The sequence below is a fragment of the Eublepharis macularius genome, chromosome 5, assembly GCF_028583425.1.
Source record: "Eublepharis macularius isolate TG4126 chromosome 5, MPM_Emac_v1.0, whole genome shotgun sequence".
Lineage (NCBI taxonomy): Eukaryota > Metazoa > Chordata > Lepidosauria > Squamata > Eublepharidae > Eublepharis > Eublepharis macularius.
In genome coordinates, this window is record NC_072794.1 from 3878988 (window position 1) to 3898294 (window position 19307).

The following is a 19307-nucleotide window of genomic DNA, read 5'->3' on the forward strand; positions in this document are numbered from 1 at the left end:
AAAGGGCTAACTATAAGAAATTGAAAGAGGCCATACTGAACCAGTATTAAGTCACTCTGGAATCACATCACCAGAATTTTAGAGCGCTGACTTATAAATGAAAAGACTGACCATGGGCCCTTGTGACAGCACTGAAGGATGCAGCCAACCAGTAACTCAAGCCAACTATGGAGGAGGAAAAGAAGATAGTCGACCAGGTGGTTCTGGAGCAGTTGCTGCAGATAGCTTCACCCTGGGCTCGGTATTGGGTGGCATGCAGCAAGGCGACGACCCTGCTGGAAAATTACCAAGGAGCCACCAATGGATGGCCTCCATCTGGAGGGTCGGGCAGCAACTACTACCTGGGAAAAGCTAGGGCATAATGCACCCCAGCTGGGCCGGGCCAGGTTTGGGGGACCCTGCCCATCAGCTGGGAGCAGAGTAGTTCCCCCATAGAAGGCCCCGACCCCCAGGTGGATCCCAGGTGCCGGAGCCCCTATCTCCGATCCCGTCCAGCTCAGTGTTGGCACCCCAGCAGAGATCCCATTAGGGCCCCCCTGGACCAGGGTCCTGCTTCACCTGTGGACGATGCGGTCACTTCATCAGGGAGTGCTACCTTATGGAGTACGATGCTGGTTAGGAGGAGGCTCTATATGCATTGGCTCCCACAGAGCAGCACACACCCTTACTGGCTATGGTGGAGATCGGGAGATTCTGCTTGACTGCTTTGTTGGACTCTGGCAGTTCCATTCAACAATCCAGACCCAGTTGCCACTGCCCAAACTGCCCATGTTCTGCAAAGTAATTATCTCCTGTTTTCAGTGCCATTCAGGGGAGTACTTGGTGGATCGGGTGCCAGAGACATACCAGAGGAAGACCCACCCTATGGAACTAGCCCAAGCAGAGGCCAGGTCTACCCCTTCAGGACCCCCGTTTGATCCCACAGACCATGCCTATCCTGGGCTTAATTCCCAACCCCTAGCTTCACCCTCAACCCTATGCTGATGGAGGCCAGGTCTACTGTCATTAGTTTAACATGGTGGATAGACCTGGTCTCCACACCAAAGGGGGCCAGGTCTACCTCCAATTCCTTTGCTGGCAGGTAGACCTGGCCGCCAGATTTACAGGCCCACACCTATTCTGGGCTAAATTTTCCTCCATCCTGCCTACCACTTTGCCCCCAAACCCACACTGGCTTTAATCCTCCTCTCCAGAGTCTTTATTCTCAAGGACTCCTTCTCCCCTCAGAGGCCAGCTCTACCTACCATTGTTTTGCCTGGCAGGGAGACCTGGTCTCTGAACTTGCGGAGGCCAGGTCTATCTCCCATTCCTTTGCCTGGGATGTAGACCTGGCCTCCAAAGCTGAAGGAGGCTAGGTCTACCACCCTTGGTTTTGCATTCTGGATAGACTTGGCCTCCAAGCCAACAGCAGTTGAGAGAGCAGTAGCGGACCAACTCCAGAACTTCCTGGACAGCTCTGATGCTTTGGAATACTTGTTGGGGATGCTTTGGGCTGTTCCTACATTGGGCAGGGGGTTGGACTAGATGGTCTGTAAGACCCCTTTCAACTCTAGGATTCTAGGACCCTTTTTGGTCTGGTTTTAGGCCAGACAAAGATGGCTCTGGTAGCTCTAGTTGACGACCTCCACCTAACCATAGACAAAAGCCACGCTTCATTGTGGCTCCTCCTGTCTGCAGCCTTTGACACAGCAGACCAAGCCATCCCGCTGAGGCGTTTGGAGGCAGAAGTAGGTATCAAGAGTTGTGCTTTGGATAGATATAAATAGTTCCTCATGGTGTGTGGAAATTATCTTGTGGGGTTCCACAAGGTGCAGTTTTATCCCCCGTGTTATTCAACCTCTACATAAAACCTTTAGAACTCATTCATAGCTATGGAATTAGATGCCATCCATATGCAGATGATACCCAGTTCTATATCTCATTATCCAAATCCCCTGATGATGTAATAGAGGTCCCGAGTCGCTGCTTGACAGATGTCATCAGTTGGTTGAAAGCAAACAAATTGAAATTGAACTGGAAGTGATGCTGGTTGGTGAAGTAAAGGACATTGTGCTTTCGACCTTTGATGGGGTTCAGTTGACCCTGGCTGGCTCAGTTAAAAGCCTGTGGGTCATACTAGACCCAGTACTGTTGCCAGAGAAGCAAGTAAATGCAGCTACAAAAAAGGTATACTCAGACTAGCCTGGAAATGGTCCCCACCCTTGACACAGCCAATCTGGCCAACTGGAGTCATAGCACAGTAATGTCAAGACTAACTACTGTAATGCGCTCTACATAGTTCTCCCCACAAAGTCGACTCGGAGACTTCAGTTAGTACAGAATGCAGCAGGTCCTTTACTCTCAGAAGCCAGATGGAGCGTCCATATCACTCCCATTTGGCAGTCACTCCATTGGCTTCCCGTCAGTTACCAAGTTCAATGCAAAGTCATGACAATCGCTTTCAAAGCCCTTCACGGTCTTGGCTCCTCATATCTGAGAAACTGCATCTCCTCCCATGTTCCAGCATGGCAGCTTTGCTCATCTGGTCAGGGCCTCTTGCAGATACTGCCCTGCAGTTTGGCAAAATCAACAATAGCCCCCCACACATGCTTTCTATTTGGGAGCCCCCACCTTAGGGAATAACGTTGCTGAAGAGGTCGGGAAGGTTCTCAGTCTCCTGCAGACTATGCAAAACTGAATTATCCAGGAGGTCTTTCTACCCAGATTACAGGATTATGTCATAAGAAATAGCTCTGAGAGATGCAATGGTTGGGATGGGGACTAAACACTATGCTACTGGGTACTGCCTGCTGCTGATCTAGATAGTTATCTTCTAGTAAGTTTCCACAGTGCTAAAAATGCCATGGAAATGAGTATGCTTTGTTTTAGACAGATTTCATCACTGCTCAGTTTATGCTTATTTAAAATGTCTGCTACCGTTCCCTTTTGTATCTGTTTCACAGAATGTTGTAACTATCATTCATTATTGTACTTTGCTTAGTGAATGTCCTAACTGTTGATTATACTATTTTCAGTTGCACCTTGGATCCCAGTGAGAAAGGTGGACTAACAACAAAAACAACAAAATCAACAATATTGCAAGACTAACATTAAGCAGAAAAATACAGCAAAGAAATAATATTACAATGTCAGAATATGTTATAGCATGAATATCTTCTCCTTTTCATAGTGTTGCAAACACTTGATTATATTCAGTCAGTTTACATTAGATCAACTAAAAAGATGCTCTGGAAAAGCCTGCAAAACGGTTTTTAAAATATTAATGAAGCTTAGGGGAACGTCATTCGAATCTCGCCATGGGGGATGGATGGGGCCTCAGCAGGGTCTAATCATAGACTCATAGGGTTGGAAGGTACCTTTAGGGTCATCTAGACCAACCCCCTGCACAATGCAAGAAATTCACAACTACTCCCCGACTGTCCGGGTGAGCCCCGCTCCCTGCCCATAGAGCCCACCCTCCAAAGCAGGGGAACTGAGCTCTGTCGGCTGCAGATGAGTTGTCGTTCCGGGAGATCTCCAGTCACTACCTGGAGGCTGGCAACTTCAGGGGGAGGAAAGCCAGGACTGGTTCTTTGCTTTGGGGGAGAAGGACGCGGATGCCTGGAAACGCCCTCTCAGGCGCCACGGCTCTCTAGCGAGGCACAGCCGACTCAGGGCGACCCTTCGCGGGCGGGGGACGAGCGGAGGCGGCTCGCCGTTGCCTGGCTTTCCTCCCGGCAGCAGCCCCGAGCCCGCCTTCCTTGGGCGTCTCCCATGCAAGGGGGCAGGGACGTGACCCGTTAATTAATCAGCTGAACGCTGTGCAATTAACCGGCTTGGACGCCTTTAATTATGAGGCTCCCGAGCAGTACACCCCAATATGTATAACCTCAATTTATTGAGATGATAAATGTTTTCAAAAAGATAAAGCATCTCTTATACCTTTCAACAGAGATAACATCGGAGATCAGTCAACGTCAGATACGATGAATGCTCAAATTTAAATGGGTCGGGGCGAAACCGTTCCGCCTCGCTAGGGGGCGCAGCCTCCACGACGGCAGATCCTTTAACTGCGCGTGCGCCCTAGCCGCTGTCCAGCCCGATCGACAAATGCATCCAAGAGAGGACGGAGCAGCTGAGCGGGATCGAGCGCGGGTGTAAGGCGCATGCGGAGTCTCGAGGGCGACCGCGCAAGGACACTGCGCATGGCCGATAGAGAGTTCCGAAGAACGCGTCTGCCTGCCCCCGCGCTTTGCGCATGCTCACTGTTGCACCGGGTGCTCCTAAACGGGCGCGCGTAGACTGGGCAGGAAGATTTTGCCCGTCGTTGGCGCGGGGCATTGTGGGAGTGATTAAGGAAGTAAAATGGCGGACCTGGCCAACGAAGGTAGGCGGCCCGGCCGGGGCGGGAAGGGGGGAGGAAAAGAAAGAGGGGGCGGGGCCCGGCCGCCGAAGGGAGGCGCCCCTCAGCGGAGGGGCGAGAGGGCGCCCGAGCATGTGCAGAGGGCGAGCGGCGCCCCGGCCGGCTGCAGCCGTGGCCCTGGCTGCGGCGCCGCCTGCGGGGGTGAGCGCGGAGAGCGTCTGAGGCGGGCGGGCTTCGGCCCCTCTGCAAACAACGCGGCTGCTTCCGTGGGCCCCGCTCTTCAGGGAGGCGGGGGTGGTGGTCAGTGGCCCCCGAGCAGGCTGCGAGCCCGGCCTTGCGGAGCTTTTCTAGGGCCCGTTATTACCTGCGACTTAGCAGTGAAGGACGAGCCGGCCTGGCCTGGGGGGCCGCGCAGCACCGCTGTTCCGCGCCCCTCCTCTCTTTCTCCCTGTACGCGAGTGTCCGTCTCTCTCCCAAGCTTTGTAGGCTGTTCTGTGGTGTCGGTGATAAAAGGTGGTGACTCCTGAGCATGTGCAGAGTGCCTCTCACCTCAGGTACAGCCGGAGGACGGACTCGATGCACGTGGCACCTGTTCTCTCTCCCTTCCGTTGATTCCACAGAACCTGGGCCATAGTAGTAAGAGGGGCGCAGGCAGAAGCTGGCTGAGTGTCCAAAAGGTTAAAGACTGTAAAGGCATCTTGGCTGTCTGCAGGAAGAGAAGGAGGTGGATGTGTTTTCAGAAATCAAACACCGTTAAATTAATGTGGGTCACAGAAGGCTCTGGGAGTATAAATAGGAGAACAGATAAGCAGCTTTCACTCTAGAAAACTCTACCACTGTAGGGGGCTGGAGAAACTTATTTTCCAGAATACTGTTCAACCACTGAACAGGCATGTAGCTGCCTTATACTGAATCAGACCATCTGTCCATCGAGGTCAGTGCTGTCGACTCAGACTGGCAGCAGCTCTGCAAAGTCTGTCTTATCATCTCCTGCTTGATCCTTTTCAGTGTAGATGCTGGGGGTTGAACCTTGGCCAATCAGCATGCTCAGTGGAGCCACGGTCCCTCCTCTTCCTGCTTGGGAACATGCTGGCAGCTATCTGGATCCTTCCAGTGTTTGATGTGTACCATTCATAACTACCTTGGTTTCCAGTCCTGGAACAATTGCACTGTAAGATGTGTTTTCCAGGGATTCTTCTAGTTCTGAGCCTGCGAAAGCGGGGAGGGCGGAATATAAATATAATAAATTAAATTAAATTCTGTGATCATCTCTCCCCACTAATCTTTGTCCCCATGCTATGTGAGACGTCAGCCTCCCTCTGAAGGAGGCTGCTGCACTCTCAAAAAGCCTACAGTTCCTTCAAAGGGGTTTGTTTCTGTGATAAACTCCTTACACCCTGGTGTTGGGTGACTATGCTCATGTGATGCTCAGGCCCTCTATTTGCTCTATGCAAGCTCCCCCCCCCCCTGTCTGTCATGTGAAAGTTGCAATTCTGACGTGATGAATCACCCCCTGGAGATCTATGAATGGGAGCTGCTCATTAACCTTGGGTTGCCACTCTCCCTTTCCCCACTGGGAGGTTTTTCCATGGTTAATCCTGTATTTGACTCAGCTTTTTTGTATTTGCATGTCTTATGTACTACACTGCTCAGAGGCAAGTATTTAATAGTGCAGCAAGTGCCCCTTTAGGGAGGGAAGCATGAGAAATTTCTGGAATATAGCTACTCAGCTGGATGCTTCTCAGGTTCTGTGACTGTCCAACATATTCTCAGCAGGATTTAAAAAACCAGTTGGATCTCATATTTGCCCTAGGAATTATTGCCTTTTTTCCTAAATGGCCGTGGTTAGCTGCAAAGGACACAATTCACCAACTGCAGCAAATTTCATTTGCCGAGCTGAGGAACTTCCTGGTTGATTCACAGTTTAATGCAATCTAAAGGGTTGAGAGGGAAAGGCATGTATGCTTTCTGTATATCAAGAGGTAAAGTACTGTTTATATTGTTACAGAAAAGCCAGCCATTGCGCCTCCTGTCTTTGTGTTTCAGAAGGATAAAGCGCAAAAGGTAAGAAAGCGTCACGGTTTATCAGTAGCCATAATTAAAAGTTGTTGGCTGTTTTTCTTGGAAGTCATGTTTGAATAAGCTAGACTAGTGACTTTTAATTTACTTCTCTTATAGCCCACCTTTCTCACTGAACCTCAAGGCAGACTTTCACGCTTTTGCTTCCAGGATGTGTTTTCTGCCTTTTCCACATTGACTTGCCTGCCACAGAGCTCTTGCCTGGGAGGCTGGGGAGTGCATGAAAGCAGGCCCTTAACACAGATGCTGTTGAGGCTCACTGTAGCCCGTGATCTGTAGAATGCATGTAGCTCTCCCTTTGGTTGCATTTTGCAGGGGATGGTCAAGTAGTGGTTGTGCTGCCTACCTCCTAGGGAAGCTTATCTACTGTTGGGACCCCTCCAAGGAACGCAGGTGCCAACTGGGGTAGATTCTGAGTGGAGAAGGTCTCTTCACTGGCTAGAGAGTCATGAGAAATAATATCCAGTTAAAAAGAGAGAATTCCAAACTGTGATTGAACTCCTACACTTCTCTGGTGTTGGCAAATCAGTTTATCATTTTGTCTGAACTGGCAAGCGGTGGGTGGCAGTTCCCTCTGCACCGGTATTGCAAACCTGTGTCTCATTTCTGTAGTGCTAAAACATGGCACAGCTCAGCCAAACCAAACCATAGACGGAAAAAGCAACAATGATAAAGCTGGTTAGTGGCTTCACATATTTTAGTTTCTGTCATGGCTACTTTTGACAGCAGCAATGACATTTCTGGAGTTTGATGGTATTTACTAGTCTGGAATAGTTTTTTTGCGGGGGGGGGTGACTTCAGGGGTGATCAGTTGGCAAATCACAGCAAGGGTGGAGGTTGTCTGTCCATTGGGATTTTTTCATCCCACTCTCAAGCTGTGTAGCAACATGTTGGAAATATCAGAAAGTGACAGTGGCATGAGCTTGTTAGTAGGTTGCTTGCTGCTCCTGGAAACCTGTTGAACAGCTGAAGGGCCAGAGCCAGTAAGGGCAGCAGAGGAGAGGGTCACATCTCAGCACAGGATGCTGTCATGAGAGTATCAGTCAGATGCCTTATGTGAAGAGGAAGTGGGTTCTGAATCCACCCCAAAGACTGAGGGGGAAAAGCTGTGTTTGACTCTCTAGGACTGCATGCAGTTCAGTCTCGGTTGTGCCAATCTGTTCACTTGCAGCTGCGTTTCCAAGCGTCACTGAAGTCATCTCCTGATTTCACAGGCAGTTTGGATAAAGTTCTAGAATGTCGGTATATCCATGTTGTGGTTAACTTCCCCAGGAATAATTTTGAGGCGATGGGCTGGGGGCCTCTAGGGAACTCTTGTTCCTGCTTACCTTGTGTTTTGGTTATGATGCCTTAATATGAGTTCAAGTTTAGCAAGAGAGGCCATAACTCTGCACTGGCCTTGAGGAGTGAAGCTTTACTTTCTCTTCTGACTCAAAACTTGTGGGAAAAGATGGTCAGTATCTGCAAGCTAGCAAAAAACCTCCATTCCATATTAGTATTATATTACATGAAACCAAGCGCTAGTTCTTGTATTATAAGAGAAGCCTTACGGGATGAGGCCAAAGTGGGTTTGTCTGTGCCAGCGTTCTGTTTCTCATAGTGGCCTGTTGGATGCCTCCAAGAAGCTGTGAGGAGGGTGTGAAGGAACAAGAGATTAAAAGGTTTGAGGCCTGCTGTATTTGTTGTTTGGTGGTAATGAAGGAGCTGTGTGCATGTCAAATGCAGGGTCAGTGCTGGTGCCACATCAGTGTTATGGCCACCATCTGTGGGGGTAGAGAGAAGGACTGTGAAGCCCTATGTCAGCTGACTGCATGTGTGTTGACTCAGAAGTACCACTGTACGCAATGGGACTTGGTCCTGATTAAGCATGCCCGGGTCTGCAGTGTTAAGAACATAAGAAGAGCCCCGCTGGATCAGACACATGGTCCATCTAGTCCAGCATCTTGTCTCACGCAGTGGCCAACCAGTTACTCTGGAGGACCCACCGCAAGACAGAGGGGATAAGGCCTTCCTCTGATATTGTCTCCTGATACTGGTATTCAAAGGCTGACTACCTCTGAATGTGGAGGTTCCCTTTAGTCACCATGCCTAGTAGCTACTGATAGACCTGTCCTCTGAGTACCTGTCTAATCCCCTTTTGAAGCTGTCTTGTGTCTGTGGCCATCACTGCATCCTCTGGCAGTGAATTCCACACTTTAATCACTCTCTCCCCTGGGCATGAATTGATAAACCCTCTGTTATGGCCCTCCCTTTAGACATCTCTTCTAAACTGAAAAGTCTCAGTCTCTCCAACCTTTCCTCATAGGAAAGGTGTTCCAACCCCTAATTGATGCTGCGATAGGCAAGCTTGCCTTTGCCATTCTTATGGGGCACCTTGGGGCAGTTGTTCCAACAGGCTGCCTTGGAATCCGTCCTCTTTAGAACCTTGCAGCCTTTGTGGGGCAGGGGCCATGGTTTGGTGGCAGAGCATCTGCTCTGGGTTGTGGAGGTCCCAGCATCAGCCCCAGCCCTCTCCCGTTCAAGGCAGGTAGTAATAACCATGGTTGGGCTGGGGATATGTTCAACACCACGGGGGGTGGGGGGTATTATTTTCTGGATAACTGCAAAAAGAGTTAGTCCTTTTTTAAAAAAACAGGTTCTCACAGATGTGAGCAGACTGACTTCCTTTAGATACTGAGAACTAAAAACTTACAAATAAATTGTTTGCCAAGTAATTGAACCCATTTATAATTTGTCTAGAAAAAGGACAAATGTTTGGGGCTAAAAGTAAATAAATGCAAACCTCCTGGGAAGCAGCAGGCAGGAGGATCTCTGTGCTATGGGAGCCTGACGTATGAATTGGGAGCCTCCCCCCCTTCCCTGCACTCTGTTAGGAGTGGGAGCAGCCTGAGGAAATGACCACCTCATTTCACAGAAGCAGACAGTTTGGGGGCAAAATGTTTAGCCAGTATGGTGTAGAGTTTAAGATGCCCCGGACTAGGATTTGAGAGACCCAGGTTTGGATCCCCACTTGCCATGGAGGCTTGCTGGGTGACCATGGACCAGCCATACACAGTCAGCCTAACCCTCCTTCCTCGCCCCAGCGCCCCAGTGATACTCTCTCTCTGCTGTGTTGTCCAAGCTGGGAAGCTGAGGTTGGGAAGTATGTGCTGTGTTCCCTCCAACAATCCTGTGAGGTAGGTGCTGGTGTTTGTGCATGGTGTGCCACCACCTCTGGATGTTTGCAACCCCCCACCAAGGGACACCCCCCCCCCCTTGTGGTTCAGGGTACAACTGCTCTCTAGGGGTATGAGGGAGTGCTGACTGGCATCTAACTAAATAACCGTATTACTACAGAACACAACGCTCCGGTAAATACAGGCAAAGACTAAGGATACAGGGTAATGAAAATAAAGGCAGAGATTAAGTACTGGCTGAGAGGTACAGGGAGGCTGGCGGGTGAGTGTATCGTGACATCTGTCAGCTCTTGCGGGCGAGAGTGCCCCTCACACACAGACAAAGGAACAACATGTTTTGAGGGTCCAGCCCACAGGGGCTCCTAAGTAAGTTACCCAACTGCTCTTAAGGCTCTTGGCCATGAAAGCCCAGCAGTTCCCGTGGTCCAGTAGCAAAGTGACTATATATCAAAGGGCTGCAGATGTTTTGGCACAGAGCTGTAAAAGTACTTCATCTGGAGCAGGCCAGTTCCCAGGCCAGACACAGTCAAGGGATTCTTTGTCACCATAAACTGACAGTTGCCCCTTCATTCCATGATGCTGACTTCACAGGGTTTTTATGAGGAAAAATTCAAAAGGGAAGAATGCTGGGATGAAAATGTACTAAATAAACACACCTGAGATTTAAAGTTAGCTTTCTAAGAATCTCTGAGGAGTTTGTGACAGGGAACCTAGGATACAGTGATGGTTATTCTGGGTCAGAGAGAGCTCTTTTAAAAAAAAAAAAAAAGTTGTTTCTCTCTGAGAATCTAAAAGCAAGGGATAATACGAATTTCTCGCCTGCACTGATTGGAACAAGTGGTTCCAAGTTGGGTAGTGTGCAGAAGTGAAATTGACGGTAATTGTCCTTGGGTGAGTGAAGTAAAGAGTCAATTGAAGCCAGGCTTGGGTAGTGTTGTGTAGTGGCTGGAGGGCACAGAGCCCCAGTCAGCAAAGCCTCTTTTTGTTGTGGGTGCCTGAACTCAGTGTTGCCCGGAGCCCAGCAGGTAGCTGCCACGGCCCATTTGGAATAAAAACATCTAGCAGCAGCAGCAGCAGCAGCCTTTCCAAGTGTCCCAAAGCCAACTTTGAGATTTGTCAGATGGGTGGATCGCATGGATCTGTTTAAGGGCATGCTTCTGGCACTGCTAGTGGGATGGACCTGGGAGAGCCATCTCCCAGTGTGTAGAACTCAGCAGCTGGGTAGGTTGCGGCAGTGCCCGGGGCAGCGGCTATCAATGTTAGGAGGAAGGGAAGGGTCTGTGCACATCTCCCCCTTATGCTGCTGGGGACTGAAGGGCCCTTGTCTTCTTTGCTCCCAGTTCCTTGCAGAGCAAAAAGGGCAGTCGGATTCAGGCGAGGACCCCCAGGGAGAAGTTGAGTCTCCTCACCGGGGGATGGGTCACCCCCAGTCACCAGGGGAGTGCAGCTTTGAGGCACCTGCCCCCACAGTTGCTTGTGCCAGTGCTGAAGCCCACCTTGCGCCTATTTCACAAGAACTGGCAGGGGTAAGTCTGAAATAACACATTCTTCTGGTGAGGCGCTGGGTTCTTTTCTTTTTTTCCCCTTCTAAGTTGCTCCTTTCCCCTGAAATATTTGCAGTTAACTCATGAACAGTAAGACTGACAGCTTCAGTGGCTCCCCAGAAATGTGATGGCTGCAGTTAAAAAGAGCCATTTCTTATGAAGGAAGATGTGGAAACAGTAGAGCTCTTCTAGTCTCTTAGCTTGGTGGAGGTTGAGGCTGCCCTGCATCTCCTTGGGAATGAAGCTGGACGAAATGTTCTGGCTTTCTTTCTTGAGACAGGTCGCTTGCCCCTTCTGTGGACGCGGCAGCCCCACCTCTCCACACAGCACAGTGGGGAAAGATGGAATCAAATTTAGTAAACTCTCCCCCTGAAGAGGAAAACACAGCCTGAAGTGCTTCTGGAAAGTAGCCTGGGTGTAGACTTTAGTGAGGGCTCAGTAGAAACGAGCTGGGGCGGCAGGGGGCGGGGTTTGCCAAGACTCCTTCTCTTTTGTGTGAACACGTCTGACTTGACTGTAGACAGCTCAGGTAGCAAGAGGCTCCATCTCGCTGTCTTTGGCAGAACAGATGTTTCTGTTTGTTTTTTTAAAATACAGAATCTCTCTGAGATAACCAGACTTGCATCATCTGCATCTGTTTCCGGTCGGATCCAAGCAGCAGTGGCTGTGGTCCAGTGGCTGGAGTGACAGTCTTGGGCTGGGGAGGTCTGGGTTCTGATCTCTGTGGAGTTGTGTCACTTCTTGGATGACCTTGGCCTAGTCCCTCTCAGTCTAACCTGCCTCACAGGGTTGCTGTGAAGATAAAACAGAGGAGAGGATAATGACGATGCCTACTTGAGTGCTTTGGAGAAAGAGTGGGATAGAGATGTGATAATTTAGGGGTGGCATGTGAAGCTGGCTGGCATGAGCAGCCTTGGTTTTTAGCCAGTGCAAGACTTGGGTTGAACTTATGGAGCTCTGCATGGGAAGCAGCAGCCCTGGTGGAGGAAGCACCACATGTGTAGTGGCGTGTAGAGATTCCCATGGGTTTGGCACAAAGGGGAGCAGATCTGCTGAGCGCAACCACTGGGCCACCTCTGGGTGGAACTGATACAGTGATTGGTGGAAGAGGATGTTTTTCTGCCAGTTGGCATTCTTGAACATTTGTGTGTGGAGAGCGCCCTCAAGTCACAGTGGACTTACGGCGAACATTTACATGGAGAAAAAATGTGGTGGTGGCGAAAGAGAGTGTTCTGCATAGAGCGATCTGGGTGTTTGCCTGGCTGGATAGTGGTGAAGTTTTTTTGGAGCATGAACAAAGTGACTTTTTAAAAAGGAATACTTCCATCAGCTAGTTTAGGCATTGATTAAACTGTTGCGAAATCAAGTAATGCATTATTGGGACTTGTAAGATGGGAGGTTGTACTCAGTGTGAGCCTTTGGTGCTTTTGACCACGGCCTCTTTGGACATACCTGCTGGTCTAGCAGGCGGCTAGCAGAGGGTGCTGTGCTCTGATGTTGTACTGCTTGCTCCTGCCCTTGTTAGTGTCGCTTTGCTGGCTTTTGGGATGTTTGACCCGTGTGCCAAGCTAACCTCTAAAATTGTTTCTGCTGTTGCTGCTTCTGAGCTCTTACAAATCGTCATGTCACCAGGAATGGTCCTGAGTGCGAGGGTTGAGGCAGAATTCCACCGGGTGTCATCTTTTCCCCATTTGGACAACTTTGATGTACCTGTGTGAGCCAGTAGCACACCTCTTTCGGCAGAGGATTCTGCTGGAGGCTTCTCCATGTACAGGGTAAGTCTGTAGGAGGCCATGGCATTGTGAGAGACAGATGCCCATCATCCTCTAGCCAAGGCTCAATGGGGCAGGGGCACACAAGAGAGCTTCTAACTCAACACACATCTGTAAGTTGGCCCCTTCTTCTCCCCCAGAATATTTCCAGGCAAGTGGACTTGGATAACAATGCAGGATAGGATCACGGTCTGATAGCTGTGACTAGCAGTGAATCAAGAATTGGGTCTTTGGCCTGATTTTATTTATTTATTTTATTTACACCCCGCCCTCCCCACAGATAGGGCTCAGGGCGGTTAACAACATTAAAAAAATACATTAAAAGTCACAAAAACATAAAATCAATAATAATTTTTTAAAAGTCCGTATACGGGCATAGCAGATGGCCGAGGGCAGCCCCAGAAGAAGTGGTGGTCTTAGATGGAAGAAGGAGGACACCCGCTGGCACTCAGCCAAAGGCCCGGCACAACATCTCTGTTTTACAGGCCCTGTGAAACTGTAACAGGTCCCGCAACTTTCTTGTCCTTATCCAAGATTACAATACTTCAAAATCTAACCAAGTCAGTGAAATGTTGTTCGGTTTAAGAGTAGCCTTCCAGGAAGGAAGTCTCTTGCTGTCCAGCAGGACCCTTAGAACAAGGAGTCTGAACCTGGTTGAGTGGTCTCTGTCATTCTTTGTGGGTTGTGTAGCATGGCTGGACAAGCCTGGCTCTCCTCATAAGGTAGTCTGCAAAGCTGCCAGTCCATGCAGATTGCTCAATTGATTTTACAGACATAGATGCCTATTATCTATTTTAGTCCTTTGGCAGACATTCTCGGTCTTAGAGGTAGAGCTTGCCCAACTCTCTTCTCTTCCTCGTCTCTTGGAGGTGTTTTTTACTTGTGATAGATGGCCACTCAGGGGGCTGTTAAGTCTGTCTCAAGTTTTGGCAAATCTTTGGACCCCAGTGGTAAGAAAAGAACTTTCCTTGATGAGCCAGGAGCGTTGTGGAGATGAAGGTGTCCCTTTACCTCAAAGATCAGATCAGTACACAACGTTCTTCTCTCCTCCAGGAAGAAGGACAGTGAAATAGTTTTGTGACATGCTTTGAGAATATGTACAATATTTCAAAGGGGTTTTAAAAATCTCTTGAACGTTTGGGGCAGGCTCGCCCCTTCCCATGCCCTGAGAATATTCAGAACTGGATTCAATAGAGATCTGGCGTCTTCCAGCACCTCAGGTATTTCAGCTTCAGGTGGGTAGTCATGTTGGTCTGCAGTAGATGAGCAAGGTTTGAGTCCAGTAGCACCTTGTCGGCCAGCCAGGTTTTCCAGGGTATAAACTTTCGAGAGTCAAAGCTGTCAGAGACAAGTAGGAATGGAGACCTGTGTACTTGTATCCCAGTCAGAAGGTGGGAAGGTGTTGCAAAGATGTAATATAGGATATACAGTGTGCAATGTTATTTGCTTGGTTAGAGCAAGGGATGAAATGCAGACTATCAGCATCTGTAGTGAGAGAAGAATCCTATGTCCCTGTTCAGCCCTGGTTGTTCATTTTTCTGAATTTGTGAATGAATATTTCAGGTTATTCAAATGGTGACATGGCCTCTACTGTGGTGGGTGGCATGTGTATCTGTCTTGCCTCCTGTGCTTTAGTTTGTATGGGAGGATTAGTATATATATACATGGCTTACAATTAATAAGTTAACGAATATAAAAACAACAGTCCTTTAAAACAAGCCTAGGGTCATAAACAGCATGAAACTGTTAAAAAGACCTCAGACCGGAAGTGGACCATTAAAAAGGCTGGAAGAGGCCTGTAACTCTTGCACGGCAGTATGAGTTGTATGGTTTGGGGATTATGGAGGCTTGGACTGAAGAGGGAGTGGAGTTGTTTGGGCTTTACTTTGGGACTTTAGATTGAGCCTTTGGGATGTAGAAGTGTTTTCAGTTGCTTCAGCCTATACCCTGCCTTGACTTATGTAACTAGGGTGGGAAATAGACAAAGACGCAGTATTATTGCCCCCACCCCACAGTAGCATAAATGAGCACAGTTCCTTCCCCAAGCAGGAGAATGATCCAGTTTTGTAAACATAATCACAGAAGTTCCTGGCTCTCAGGCGTGTGTGTGTGGGGGGGGGGGGAGCCTGTTTTTTGTCGTGTTTCTGCACTTGGTTATCTAGAGGCAATTTTTGCTCACTAGTCGTGATTAGGCAAGTTGTTGTTACACTGAGCGGCAGAAAGCGGCCTTCCAGACCCCAGTCCGCTGGCACCCTGGAAACATGCGGTGCTGTTTGTCAAGCAGGAGGATCCAGTCTTAGCAGTCAGACACTTGCTTTGTCCTCAGAGATGGCCACAGGTGGAATCCCAGGCCCCTCCACCTAGCAGGGAGCCAGTGCCAGGGAAGGCTTGGGGGAGCTGCTGCCTGTCAGATAGGCAGCACAGAGCCAGGTGGATTGAGGGCTTGATTCTGTAGGTGACAACGTCTCTGCTCTTTGCTTGATAATAATAATAACAGCATTCAATTTATGTACTTGCTTGGCCTGTTTCTTGGCATCCCTCCATTCCCACGGTGCTTAGATTCTTCATCCATGTTGCATGTCCACTCTGTGTAAAAGTAAACTACTGTCATTCTTCTCCAGCGTGTCATGAAACGGTGCTTTCTAGGCAAGCTCAGATGCTGTTCCTGTAGAGCAAGGCACTTAACGGCACATCCAGACAGGGGGCACCTTCTTCTTCTTCTGCGGACCATCTAATAGTTGTTGTTGTTGTTACAGAGATCAGCAGATGATGGGTCAAGTCCAGAAGATGGAGAAGGTGAGGAGTGCAGACTTCTGCTGCTAGGCACACCCTTGGTGTGATTATGGGAAAGGGAATACTTCCGTATGTGGCTCAGATTCAGGGCTGTGTGAACACTGTGTGGCACAGCAAACCTGCGAGGTGAAGGGGAGAGTCTGAGGCTCAATAGCGGAGTCCTGCTTCACATGCGGAAGAGCCCAGGTTGAATCTCCAGTTCTCTGCCAGACCCCTTGGAGAGCTGCTGCCGGTCAGAGCAGGCAGTATAGGGGCTGTGTGGGATGGGAGGCTGCCGTGGTAATAAGGCAGCTTCATATGTTCAGAGATCTCTCTTTGCAGGAGGGCACTTTATTACAGAGCTGATGGCATTCGGTTGGTGGGTCAGGACTCACAAGCAAGTTATACTCAAGGAGTCCCACCATCCTCTTTTCTCGTTTAGGCAATTTCTTCTTTCAAAAAAAGGAGGAGCAGGAAAAATAAAAAGAGGGATGTGGGAAGCTGGAGATGAAGTTACTAAAGTTTCTAAATGAGGGCTGAAGCAGATGGAATTTCAGCCAAGACGTTTCTGCAGAGGAGGCACTTGAGGGCCCAGTGATCAGAAGCGAGAGGCGGGGAAGAGGGGGAGTGATGGACTGGCAGAGCTCCTCTGTCCTCTCTCCCCACCTCCCAGTTTCCAGCAGCTGACTGCCCCACCATCTCAAGATTTTATCTGGCCCCAGTGGATGGTGGGAGAACTTGATTACTTTTCTTCCTGTATAAACTCTCCTTTGTGGGTATCAGAATCCTAACGGAAGTTATTTGAAAGCTCCCCTTGAGCAAGAATGCCCAGAAAGGGATAAACAAGCCAGCAGGCTGTAGCAACAAGGACTCAAAACACCAAAAAGAGATTGGGGAAGGGTAAGCATCCTTACGCCATACAAGGAGCCATAGACATACCCCACCCCACCCCATGGGTGTGTGTTTTGTAGTGATGGATTTTACCTGTTGGTCTTGGGGGAGCCCCGTGGCAAGGGAATGGGGCCTAAGAAATGGGCAGCACCACAGTCGATAGTGGGTCCTGGCGTCCCCACTTTGGCTCCAAGCGTGTTGAGAGCTGGAGCTTTGTCCTTGGGTGCCAGGTCAGAGTGTTCTAACCAGGCCTCTCCCCGAGAGGAGGGGCTCTTGCTTCACAGCTGTCTGCCTGGTTCTTAGTCAGGAGCCTGGCTCTCCTCCGGAGAATGGGAAGAAACTGCAAGAGACTTGGGTCTGCGGTCTCAGCCTTGTTTCTCTGCCTCCTTTCCCCCTGCAGAGTCAGATCGAGAGGATGGGAATTACTGCCCCCCCATGAAGCGTGAAAGGACGTCCTCACTCACCCACTTTCCTCCTTCACAGTCAGGTAAAGGCTGAGCTTCTCAGCACCCCCCCCCCCGACCTCATTTGTCCTGCTGACTATCTTCTCTGGGTGGGGAGAGGGGGAGCCTCTTCAGAGTGACTTGGGGCATTTCCTCAGGGGAGCCAGGGTTAGTGGGGAGACTGGGGAGACCCTGGTTCAGCTGCCCCGTTGGCTGTGAGACTTGAGGAGGCCTGTCACACAGTATGTCTGACCTCCTTCATGGGGTTGCTGTGGGGATAAAAAGGAGGACTCCAGGGCGCTCGCTTGGCATCGTGAACTCCTTGGAGGAAGAGGTTAACAATATTGTAGGCAGCTGATTCTTTCCATTTTAGTGGGCAAGAGCCTGCAGTAAAGCTGCAGAGAGCTTCTGTAGTATAGTGGTTAAGTGGTTGGGCTGCTCTGCTGGTTCAGATCCCACGACTGCCATGAACTCTGCAGGTGATCTTGGGTCAGCCACTCCTCTCAGCTCAGCTTCCCAGCTGTATTGTGGGCATAATAATAACACTGACTTTGTTCACTGTTCTGAGTGTGGCACTAATCTGTCCAGGACGGTCTATCAGCACACCGTTGTTGTTGTTGTTGTTAAAGGCAGCTGACCTTGGTGGGTCCCAAGGAAGAGGCAGCCCTGGTCAAGTAGTCCACTGTTCCTGCTGGATCCTGCTTCTCTGGAGTGAGGGATTCCTTGCCCTCCAGGCTCCAGCTTCGTGTCTTTATTCATTCTTTCACTTTGTTTACAGTGACAAAGAACAATGTCTTTATGCCATCAAGCTTCTGTGAACCTTCAGCAGGAAACTCTGACTCAGAACCAGGTGAGCATCTTGATCCTTGGTCCGACCACTGTATAAGGAAAAGCCACTGCAGAGAGGAGGCGAGGGAGCTGCTGGGCTGGGCAGGTTGAATTCTCTGCAGATTCCCACCTTGTTTTACTAGCAAAGAAACCTTCTCCACTTCCCTTCTTGCGCTGCACAATCTTGAATTTACGTTCAGATAACCTGGGGAAAGATTCTTATGTTTTGGGCAGGTATAGGGAACTTGGCTTCCTTTCCAGCTCCATTAATTGCCATTGAAACATGAGCTATTTCCTATGGGCAGAAGTAATTCCCTCTTACCAAAACATGCCCTCTCTGCATTTACATACATGTCAGAGATACGTTGGTGGAAAGCAGAATCAGTGATTCCCTTTTGGCACTGGTGTCATTTTGGTGTCCCAGAGAGAATGGATATTTTCACTTGAGAAATTGGAAAATACATATTGAACAAACATCCCCCATGACATTCTGATGGGCAAATTGGAAAAGTGTGGACTGGGCTATAGGACAGTTTGGTGGATAGGGAACTGGGTAGAGGACCGCACCCAAAGAGTGGTGGTCAGTAGCGTTTCATCAGATTGGACGGAGGTGTTCAGTGGGGTGCTGCAGGGCTTGGTTTTGGGCCTGGTACTTTTCAATATTTTTATCAATGATCTGGATGAAGGAGTGGAAGGGCTGCTCATTGAATTGGCTGATGATACCAAATTGGGAGGAGTAGCAGCAAACACCCAAGAAGATAGAATTAAAATTCAACAAGACCTGAATACTCTGGAGAAGCGGGCAGCTGTGAATAGGATGCAATTCAGCAAAGACAAGTGCACAGTATTACATCTGGGCCACAAAAATGAGAAGCACAAATACTGGATGGGGGATACACTTCTGGGCAGTAGTATATGTGAAAGAGATCTTGGGGTAAGAGTGAACTGTAAACTAACTATGAGCAGTCAGTGTGATGCGGTGGCAAAAAAGGCCAATTCAATCCTGGGTTGTATCAAAGGGGCCATAGCGTTGAAATTGCAGGAGGTCATGGCCCCTCTCTATACCGCCTTGGTCAGGCCGCACCTGGAGTATTGTGTGCAGTTCTGGAGGCCTCACTTCAAAAAGGATGTGGACAAAATCGAGAGGGTGCAGAGGAGAGCGACGAGGATGATCAGGGGTCTGGAGACTGAGCCCTACGAGGAAAGGCTGAGGGCCTTGGGAATGTTTAGTTTGGAGAAGAGGAGATTGAGGGGGGACATGATTGCTCTCTTTAAGTATTTGAAAGGCTGTCATTTGGAGGAGGGCAAGGAGCTGTTCCAGTTGGCAGCAGAGGGTAGGACTCGAAGCAACGGGCTTAAATTACATGCCGAAAGGTACTGGCTGGATATTAGGAAAACCTTTTTCACGGTCAGAGTAGTTCAAAGGTGGACTCAGCTGCCTAGGGAGGTGGTGAGCTCCC

The 19307-nt window shown here is 49.4% G+C and overlaps 1 protein-coding gene across 4 annotated transcripts in view; it reads left to right on the top strand.

The window, feature by feature from the left end:
- The first annotated feature begins 4318 nt into the window (after positions 1-4318).
- RANBP3 (RAN binding protein 3) overlaps positions 4319-19307 on the top strand; it is a 41659-nt gene continuing 26670 nt past the window's right edge. For 2 of the 4 annotated variants that reach the window (XM_054981209.1, XM_054981211.1), the window contains exons 1-6: positions 4319-4366; positions 6351-6406; positions 10938-11123; positions 15670-15709; positions 16977-17063; positions 17798-17869. In XM_054981209.1, the coding sequence (XP_054837184.1) occupies positions 4345-4366; positions 6351-6406; positions 10938-11123; positions 15670-15709; positions 16977-17063; positions 17798-17869 (463 nt within the window). In that variant the 5' untranslated portion in view covers positions 4319-4344. The remainder of the gene's footprint in view (positions 4367-6350; positions 6407-10937; positions 11124-15669; positions 15710-16976; positions 17064-17797; positions 17870-19307) is intronic. The other 2 variants (XM_054981212.1, XM_054981213.1) reach the window with 1 other exon arrangement.